This window comes from Nestor notabilis, unplaced genomic scaffold, assembly GCF_000696875.1.
Source record: "Nestor notabilis isolate BGI_N333 unplaced genomic scaffold, ASM69687v1 scaffold16664, whole genome shotgun sequence".
Lineage (NCBI taxonomy): Eukaryota > Metazoa > Chordata > Aves > Psittaciformes > Psittacidae > Nestor > Nestor notabilis.
The window spans coordinates 44,638-54,839 of NW_009927046.1; the positions used below are offsets into that span (position 1 = coordinate 44,638).

The 10,202-nt window shown below is 46.9% G+C and overlaps 1 protein-coding gene across 3 annotated transcripts; it reads left to right on the forward strand.

Moving 5' to 3' along the window:
• The first annotated feature begins 2,007 nt into the window (after positions 1 to 2,007).
• Positions 2,008 to 7,680, forward strand: LOC104405230 (cytochrome P450 2H2-like). 3 transcript variants are annotated; one of them, XM_010013876.1, is made up of 9 exons: positions 2,008 to 2,206; positions 2,534 to 2,696; positions 3,168 to 3,317; positions 3,623 to 3,783; positions 4,176 to 4,352; positions 4,880 to 5,021; positions 5,437 to 5,624; positions 6,608 to 6,749; positions 7,450 to 7,680. In XM_010013876.1, the coding sequence occupies exons 1-9, from the start codon at positions 2,027 to 2,029 to the stop codon at positions 7,629 to 7,631; spliced, it is 1,485 nt and encodes a 494-aa protein (XP_010012178.1). In that variant the 5' UTR covers positions 2,008 to 2,026; the 3' UTR covers positions 7,632 to 7,680. The 3 variants fall into 3 exon arrangements, with proteins under 3 accessions (XP_010012178.1, XP_010012179.1, XP_010012181.1); XM_010013877.1 differs by having other exon boundaries at positions 2,027 to 2,206; positions 3,623 to 3,792; positions 4,185 to 4,352; positions 7,450 to 7,631; XM_010013879.1 differs by lacking the exon at positions 4,176 to 4,352 and having other exon boundaries at positions 2,027 to 2,206; positions 7,450 to 7,631.
• Positions 7,681 to 10,202: the final 2,522 nt, after the last annotated feature.

Genomic DNA, 10,202 nt, shown 5'->3' on the forward strand with positions numbered 1-10,202 from the left:
GAAAGTCTGAGTGGCTAGTTTTACAGGTTTCCCCCACCTTGTAAATCCCCCAGAGTGCGTGCAGGGTGGTGGGAATATTTGGAATATAATGATTTTATCCTGGTAAAAATGAGAAATCTTGAAAGTATTCCTTGTTCCAGGGCTTTTGCCCAAAGTATGTTGCAAACTGTGAGACAGAGCTGAGAAGTGACCCCTTATCCCCAGGAAAGAGGGAACTTTACAGAGAAGGTGGTAAGGTCATGAACTCTAGAAGCAGAGGTGCCTCATGTAGCAGTGCAAACTCCCATGAACTCCACTTTCATCAGACCAAAGGTTGTAGAGCTACATCAACTTCCATGAACTGCTCTGGCAACATTTGAGCTGATGCAGAAGTTTAGGCCAGCCCAACAATGAGCCCAGACTTGTTGGCAATTCAGTTTTTCCACTGAAGTATCAAATACGGGTCTTTAAGAAGTGAAATGAGATTTTAAAAGATCAACTAGCAAATTATCGTGCCTGTGCAAGAGAACAAGGATGACTTAAGGATGGCATAAGGATGAACAAGGATGACATATAGAAGCTACAGAAACTTTTGCAAAGGATCATAGAACCATAGAATGTTTTGGGTTGGAAGGGACCTTAAAGATCATCTAGTTCCAACCCCCATGCCACTGCCAGGGACACCTTCCACTAGACCAGGTTGCTTGAAGTCCCATCCAACCTGGCTTTGGATGGAGACCTTCACTAGCATCTCTGAGCAAAAGGGATACTCACATTAACACACTGCTGCACAGCAAATCCAGCACACTAAGCTCCTCACTAATTCACACCACGTCCCTCATCCCAGGTCCTCACAATACCAGCTCAGTTGGATGAGATCTGTAAAAGTGTCACAGCTCAGGAGGCACAGAGGGTTACAGCCAGACTGAGCAAGCTGAGCACGGCCAGTGCCACAGCCCTAAGGGTCCTTTCTACCTGCCATTGCCACTGCTGTTGTGACTTTGCAGGTATGCTGCCCCTGGAGGAATCTTGGTCAGGAAGACCCCAGCTCTTTTTTAAGTCCTTGCAACATACCAGACATGCTCTTTAGCCTCCCAGAGCACCTCTGGCCCTCCCAGGGGAGCAGTTCCTCATACCGGAGTCAAGACATCAACAAAACAGGAGCTTGTGCAGGCTAGCTTCCAGCAGTAGGTTGGGTGAACCTCTTTGGCCATTGCAAATGCAAGGACTAGTTACCAGGCTGCATTAACCTATACCCAGCCTCTCACATGTGCAGCTCTGTCTCAGCTTCGGAAACCATACACTAGAGATGCTCTCAAGTTGTTGATTTATCTTTTCTCTACCTGCTTATCTCACTCTTTCTTTCCTCTAGGAGACCTTGAAGAGGTCTAGATCCTTTTCTTATACCTTTATGTTATCTCTCTCAGCAAATCCTTTCTTGCCTGTTGTGATGTTTGGACACCTTTCTGCCCTTGCTAGATGAATATCTCTTGTGAGGCCAGACAACCCTAGGGAGAGAGACTGAGGCAATTGCTGTGCACTCAGGACATATCAATATGTTCTTTGGCATATTACATGAAGCATGAACTCTGCTGATAATGACAGGAAGAATTCAGGAACAAGCAAGGATGGCTGACCCCACTGGGAGCTTGTAAATCAATACCAAAGAATAGAAAATCCAAATGGCATTGAAGAACTTGGAAGATGTTCTTACAACAGTGAATTTCTGGGAGCACTCCAGTAGAAAAGTGCACCCCTAGCGTGATCTCTTTAATGATAAACTTCAGATGAAACAAAAGTTTTATCAGCACATTATAAGCTTCTTAAGCACTATTGGCTGCTGCAGTTATTTGAGAAGGTGTGTCTTCAATGATCAACTAACACCAAAAGAAATCCTAGTTTCATAACACAGAGCAGCCTAACAAATGATTGACTAGTAATGTTGACTAAGCCATGTAATCAAAAACCTGCTATTGAGCTAACAGCCCTTCAGTATATAAATTTGGTCTCCAGCAGTCAGTCACTCACTCCTAAGCTGCAGAAGCCAATGGAGCTCCTGGGAGCAGCCACTGTTGTCCTTCTAGTTTGCATTGCTTGCCTGCTTTCTGTTGCAGCATGGAGAGGGAAGTATGGAAAGGGGAAGATGCCTCCAGGACCAACTCCCCTTCCCATCCTAGGTAACGTGCTGCAGGTGAAACCAAAGAACTTGGCTAAAACCCTCCAGAAGGTAAAACTACTTTTTTCTTTCTTACTTTATTCTATGGTTGAGAAATGCGTGCGCCCTGTGCGTGGGGACAACATGTGGCTCTGGCTTGATGCGTGGCAAGCCCACAGGAGCAGAAAAGTCATTGAAATCTCAGCTGCTCACTGCTGTTGCCATTGTTGTTCAGGGCCTGGTAGCTGGGAACCCTCTCCATGCCCAGATTTATCATGAGAGGACCAAATTTTGTCACCGCTGGTCTGTGAGGCTATACTACCTGCAGTGGAATGCAGCAGCAAGGCCACTTTTCAACTCCTCCTCCCTATCTGCTCATTCTCTCTTGCATTTTGACAGCTCAGTGAAGAGTATGGACCAATATTCACAGTGCACCTGGGCTCTAACCCAGTGGTGGTCCTGCATGGATATGATGTGGTGAAAGAAGCCCTGATTGATCGTGCAGATGAGTTTGCTGGCAGAGGACGCATGCCAATAGGAGACAGAGCTAACAATGGATTAGGTATGTTTGCTGACTGAGCTCCTTCTGAGGAGAAGGGAAGGGTTGAGGCTGCATTCAGCAGAGCTGGAGTGTATTATGCATGAGGGAAGACTGTGGGGAGTGGGTGAGTCCCAGACGGAGAAGGGAAGGCAGAGTGGGCTGTGACCCAATGGGGATAGCAGAGAAATGAAGCTGGATTGATCCCAGTGATGGCCAGTGAAAGGGCAAGCAGCAGCAGCCACCAGCTGCAGCAAGAGAAATTACGTGTGGCTGTGAGTGATGAATTGTTCACAAGGTAGTTGGGTATGTGGTGGAAAAAGCCAAAAGCAGGCAGTTGGGCTACAGGATCTCCAGAGATTTCCTCCAAACTACAGCACTGACATCACCATGTCAGTGCTCTCCCAGGTACAGGATTCACTGTCACCATGAGCCTATCCATCTCACACACAGCATGCCCAAGCCAGGTCTTCCCTCTTCCTTCTTCCTCTGCAGGAATTGTTTTCAGCAACAATGAGGAGTGGTTGCAAGTCCGTCGGTTTGCTCTCAGTGCTCTGCGCAACTTTGGAATGGGGAAAAGGAGCATTGAAGAGAGAATCCAGGAGGAAACTGAGTACTTTCTGGAAGAGATTGACAAAACAAAGGGTATGGTCCATTTTTAATACAGTTTATGTTTGCAAATAAAGAAGGACTGTATTAAGGGAGCCCATCTCTTTAGCACAGAATTGAAGTTCCCATGTGTCTGGTCTGTGCACCAGCTATGCCACATTACAAAGCAGTACATAATTCCATAATCATGTACTGTTCTTTTTGGAGGACCCTTCTGTGTCACTGAGAGACTGTGATCTGATATTTCCTCTAACAACCAGAGCTCAGGTTGCCCACAGTAGCCATAAGTAGCCATAGTTTGGGGGTTTTTTTTATAGTTTGTAACTTTTCTGAAATCACAGGAACACCTTTTGACCCAACCTTCATGCTGAGCTGTGCTATCTCCAATGTCATATGCTCCATTGTCTTTGGGAAACGATATGACTATAAAGACAAGAAGTTCCTGGCCCTGATGAACAACATGAACAACATCTTTGAGATGATGAATTCTCACTGGGGACAGGTACATTCAGTTGCAATTTCACAGTGGCAATATTCTCCCAGGGGAGCAGGAGGCCTCCCTCCTAATGAAGTTCCATTTCAGTCTTCTAACTAGGACTCCATCAGTGTTTTGCTGCACAAGAGGGAATTCATTCAAGAGCAGGAAGAACCCTCACCAATGGACTTGGCTTTGCCACCTAAGTGCAGCTTCCCCCTAGTCCTGAACATCCTTCTTTTCCACCTTTGAGGTTTCTACTGCTACTAAGCAAGTCCCTACCATGCTGTCAGACTGCCCAGCCTCATACCCTTCTGCTTGGCACAGTTGAAAGGGTTATGGCCTTCCTAGGCTTTTTGCTAGTATCAAAGAAAAAGACAACGATCATGCTATGGACCTTCCTGTTTCTTTCCTTCCAGCTCTACCAGATGTTCTCAAACATTTTGAATTACTTGCCTGGCCCACACAACAACATATTCAAAGAATTTGATGCTCTAAAAGCCTTTGTGTCAGAGGAGGTGAAAACACACCAAGCCTCCCGAGATCCCAATTCCCCTCGGGATTTCATTGACCTCTTCCTCAACAAAATGCAGGAGGTAAGGAGACAGCATAGAGCCCCAGCTCAGCCCCAAACACATCTACACTGAGCCCCTTCCCTCTCCTAACACAGGCATTGGGATGACCCCTTTCCAGGCAGCTGTGCTGTGTTGTGGGAAGACACCAAACCTCAGATACTACCTGTGCTAAAGCTTATAGCTCTGGGTCTACACACTCACCAGCCACTACCCGCAGCTGCTTGGACAGCAAGACCTTCATCTGCTCTCACTGAAACACAGGGACATTTACAGTCTGGTCTTGCAGTTCTTTCACTAGAAACTAGCCAACTAGCAGTTGGCATAGCAAGGGCAAACAGGCAGCTATATAGCATTTGGTCAGCAGCTTGAAAGAAGGTTGCTGCGGGGTTAAGCTTACTGCACAAAGATAGCATTGCAATGCCCCGGATGGCTGCTGCACCTTAGCAGACAAATGCAACAGCTCTAGGTGAAAAGGCAGGCCTGGGATGACAGAAGAAAGGGCCACTTTTCTTATCTCAGACAGAGAAACATCCCAGCTTTTCCTCTAGGAGAAAGACTGTCCCAATTCCAGTTTCTACATGAAGAACCTGATAACCTGCACCTTTGACTTGTTCATTGCTGGAACTGAGACTACTAGCACCACCATAAGATACGGGCTTCTGCTTCTTCTTAAACACCCGAAGATACAAGGTACCAGTCCGTGACCTCTTTCTCTTTAGCTGTTCACCTGGGCTGGGCATGTGTCTAACACCACAACTTTTCTCCTCCCTTTCTCATATTTTATCCAAATGGGCAAATTCCTTGCACCATCATTCCCCAGGGTGGTCATCAGAGATCCCTCAGCTTCACTGGCATCATCATCAGCTACACTCTCCTCATAGCCAGGGACTTGGCTGTGTCCACATCTTTATCTCCCAGTACTCCTGTTTAGCCAAGCCACTAGGAAGACATTCTTTGCATGGGCTGCAGTGGAGATGTGTTCTAGTTGACACCAAAACCAGCATCAATGCTCCTATCATCTGTGATCTTTGGACAGCTTAGGACAATCTATTTAGGTAGGTTTGGTTTTCTTTACCCATTTTACGGTTTGTGTCTCTCATGACAGAGAAAGTTCAAGAAGAGATCGACAAGGTGGTAGGACAATCACGAAGACCTTGTGTGGCTGACAGGATCCAGATGCCCTACACAGATGCAGTGGTGTATGAAATCCAGCGCTTCATCTCCCTCCTCCCCGTGGGTCTCCCTCACACTGTGGCTAAAGACACACACTTCAGAGAGTACGTCATTCCGAAGGTTAGTAGGCAAAGAGTGGAAGAGTAGCTCTGCCCAACACCTTTGCTCACTTGCTTTGCAGCTTTACCTCCCTGCAGAAACACAGTGAGTTCACAAAAAACACAGAGCAGTGACTCCTCACACAAAAGGCAGCAAAGCTGTGGATCTGCTCACCACCCTGCAGGAGAGTCTGCAAAGTCAGTTGGTAGTTACTGAGCAGAGAAAGCCCCTCAGCCACAAAGTGCTGGAGGCTACCTTGGCATTCAAGGGAACAAGAAAAACCCGTTTGTCCTGTTCTTTACACAATTCATGAAGCAGTTACTGCTGGCCACTGCCAGAAGCAGGGCTAGAGCAACCTATGACCTGGCCTGGCTGGCTGCAGCAATGCTCATTGCTCTTCTGGTGACCGTGTACAGCAGGGAAACAGTAACACATGGCTATTGATGTCTTGATTTTCAGCTGTCTCTGTAAAATCAAAAGGCAGGATCTGCTTAGCTTCCATCTTTTGTGTCATCACTGCTGGATGATTTATTTCTCCCTGCCCCCAATCTCCACAAAAACCCATAGATGATCAGGAAGAAGGAAGGAATAGCATCCTGGCAGGAGAAATTTGTCAAGAGAGTGCAACAGTGCTTTATTTCTACAACATTGTGTGCTTTTGCTTTTGGGAGCTTGCAGAAAAGAAGGAACATGGTGCACCTACAAGTTCATATTGTGAAAAATTAAGAGGAATAATTAGGTAAGGTGGCCCCAGACGACTAGAGCAGGATGAGGATAAATGATATGAAAGTGAGAGGGAGTGCTCAGGAAGAGCAGCCAACTGCCCCTGCTGTGGCATCTAGCAGGGTCTCCCTAAAGCTGCCTCCTCAAAGGAAGGGTCCCCAGAGGGAAATGAAACATGGGTAGGGCTGTGCTGGGAAGCTTAGTCTTCACTTGGCGGGCAGTCAGATTAAGTGATCCAACCAGCCTTCCTTTCATGTTCTGCTCTTCTTGTGTAATCTCAGGGCACCACAATTTTTCCCATCCTCGATTCTGTCCTTCATGACAGTAAAGAGTTTCTAAACCCAAATGAGTTCAACCCTGGACATTTCTTGAATGCGAATGGCACCTTTAGGAAGAGTGAGTTCTTCATGCCCTTCTCAGCAGGTAAAGTACTAGCTTCCTCTCCCTTCCTCTCTCTGTCAACTTCCTTCTCTGGAAACCACCCTACCTTTCCCTATAACACACACTCCCTCTTCCTAGCATGGCCCCACTGGTGCTTCCTTGGGGCTTACTGTCCTTTGGATAACTCTTCCCTGCTGCTCTTCAACTCACATGCATTTCCCATCTTGTTTGGGGCTTCTCAAACCTCCTACTAAAAGTCGCCAATATAATGATGTGAGTGGGGCCCACTGACACTTTCTACAATAGCTGTCACCTTCCTACACAACCACCAAAGTCATCCTTAACCAACCTGTCTCTCTGTGGTAGCTCCGCTTTTACCCAGCAGCTCTTATCTACCTCTCAGGCTGCGTGCAAGCACTAACCCACCAATAGCCCCAACCCTCTGCTTTCTCACCCATGCTTTATGTCACCTTTTCCCTCTGATCTTGCCTCCTGTGATGTCCCCTCCACATTTAAGACTTCTCTTGCTCCTGTTCTTCCTTCACACCCCCAATGAAACTGCCAAGAGTCTTTCTTCAACAAACTCTTCTCTTGCAAATGTCCTTTTAGTTAACAGGACTGTTAATCCTAACAGTCATCTCACTGCTGTGGCTGTATCTGGTAAATAAAGCTGCGCAACACATCTGCTTAGTACAAACTCTGGTCTACTCAGCAGAGTGCTATTTGCTCTTTTCAATTCCAGGGAAGCGAATATGCCCTGGAGAGGGCCTGGCACGCATGGAGATATTCTTATTCATCACCACCATTTTGCAAAACTTTACCTTGAAGCCTACCGTCAACCCCCAGGAACTCAACATAATCCCAGCGTTGAGTGGGACAGGCAACGTACCTCCTGCCTACCAGCTCTGTGCTATCCCCCGCTGAAAAGCACAAAACCATTCTCTGCAGTGTCCTGAACCTGACTACTCCTTCTCCTAGGTAGAAAATTAACACTATCCCAGCTGAAACCAGGACACATCTCCCTTACTAAAACAATGGCAGGAGCATTGGCCCACCTTTCCAAGGCCTTGGGAGGCAGCCCAAACATAGGTTTATGGACAGAGCAGATGCCTTCAAAGCCTCCTAGAAGTGGTCTAGAACTGCTCCACCACATCTCAGGGAGACCCTGGGTGTCATTGCAGCCTGTTGCACTGACACTCTGTCCATGAGCTCATTGAGTGCAGTGGCTGCATCAAACAGCTGATTTTCTCACAAACGTGACTTTCATGACTGCCCATGACCTGCTTCTCCTTCAGCACAGATCCCTGCCAAGAGCAGCATGCTTTGCAGGTGGATACCACTGTATGTGTCTGTGTTAATAACCCAGTAAAGAAAAATCTGTTTAAAAAGATTTGAGCTGTTATTTTCTTTGGGTTGGGACAGCGCCTACGTCTGCTGCTCCACTGCAGAGTAGGTCTGCAGCACCTGTAGCCAATGCCCTGTGGGAAGGGCTGTCCCACCAGGGGCAAGGTTCCTGCCTGCTTCATCTGCTGGACCCAGTGCTGCTGCCTGCAAGGACTCCCTGGCCAATCACAGCACAAGACCAATCAGGAAGACTCGCAGTGTGAGATATGAAGAGGGTCCTGAAGCCTGTAGCTCTGTCTGCTGTTCTTGGAGCTGCCAATCCTGCTACCCACAGCTGGAGAAAATACAGCTTCAGCCTCCCTCCTGAAGGAGTGCATTCGCCTCCCCAGTTCAGAGGCTGAAGTTTTGGCTGCCTTCACCCCCTTGATGGGACCTATGGCTGCTCCAGCAGTCTCCTTTCATGTCTCAGGCACTCTGCGGCCCAGCCTTCCCACAAGCTAGGAGTACCTTCCCTATGGCCTGTCCCTGTCCTCCTCCCACCATCTCCCTCTTCTGCTCTCTCCCAGGCATTTGCCAGCACAATGCTGCCTGCCACTGTAGCCACTCAGCACTCTGATATGAATCAAGATGGGGCTGCTGAGGAGGTAATTTCTCTGGATGGTGTCTCCTGCTTGAATCACACTTTCACCCCACATCCCAGCTGAAATGCCAAGGTACAAGAGAGAAAACAGTAGTGAGAGGCCATTGCAGGTAAGGAACAGTTGAGAACTAAGGGAAGTTGCCATCATGGGGGCAAAGTTCTGCAGCTGGAGTTGCATTCTCATTCCAGTTTTCTTGGGCATATCACTTCATCTCACTGGACTCCTTCTGCCAAATGGAGAGTGCATTCCTGACTTTGCAGGGTGTTGCGAGGAGCTCAGGCACAGAGTGATAAGGACTCCAACGAACTCTCTGGCTGCTCATTTCTACCGTCAGTGTCACTGCTAGGATTTATATGTTCTTTATTAAAATGAATTAATTTAGGAGGACAGCAAAAACATCTCTCCCAGAGAGGCTGGGTGCTCCAGGGGAGTCTGATTTTGCTTCCACATCTTAGAGGCATCATTTCAAACAGTTCTTCCCCCATCCAAAGTCTGTCCCATTTTCTATAGAATTTCATGTATGCACAAAGAGAAAATTTTCACTGCCACCGTGTGACCCCTGGTGTCCAGGAAAAGGATTGTGCCTGTTATTTCTGGCCCCAGCCACTATTCAGTGGGTTTTTTTTTTCAGTGATGGATGGATGGTTTTCGTAAATGGATTCCACCACAGGTGGCTCTCTTCTGTGTTTCTTCATCCTCATGGGCTCTGGTTGTGTTTGGATCTCTGGTTTGCAGCGTCTGCCTTGATTTTCATTTACATATATATTTGTTGTCCCCTGCACCATGGTCATATAAAAGTCCTAGAAAGAAAATAGAATTTCTGTCTGACGATTGTCACAAGGTAGTCAGAGACCTTGTGAGTACTGCAGAGAATACAATATGCAGGAATTTCCACCTCCCTTTGGAAATGTTTAGCAGTATTTTGAAGAAATATCATATTTGCTCACATCTTAGGTTCTTCCCTCCTTCTCTCTCCATTTTTGCCCATCCAGGACACAGCTATAATGCCTGTGGGCTCTAAACCAGTGGCAAACCACTGTTGTTCTCTTATTTGGAATGCATCCAATGGACAGGCATGCAACCAGAAGTATCAGTCATGTAGGAGCCCCAGGCAAGCATGGGAAAAGAGATCACCATGAGCTCTTTATTAGTTTAGGGCTATCCTTAAAGCCAGTCGTGCATTTAGTAACTCGCTCAGCAGTATATGTGTTATGTTGCAAATTAGTTAAGAGATGACTTACATTTGGAGGTCTGGGAGGGAACGATTCATATTCATGTTCTTCCTGCCCATCGGGATGTTGATTCATCTGAAGCAATGAACAAAACAGTGGCAAACAACATCTATCTACAATTCATAAACAACTGCGTAACAAGCACAGGGCAGTGAGAAAACGGTCAGTTACTAAACAGCTCCAGAACTCAAGACATACTCAGGGGATAAACAATCACACAGGGAATAATATTTGGGATAACATCTAACATATTCTAAGCTGGATGCCAAAACACTCTT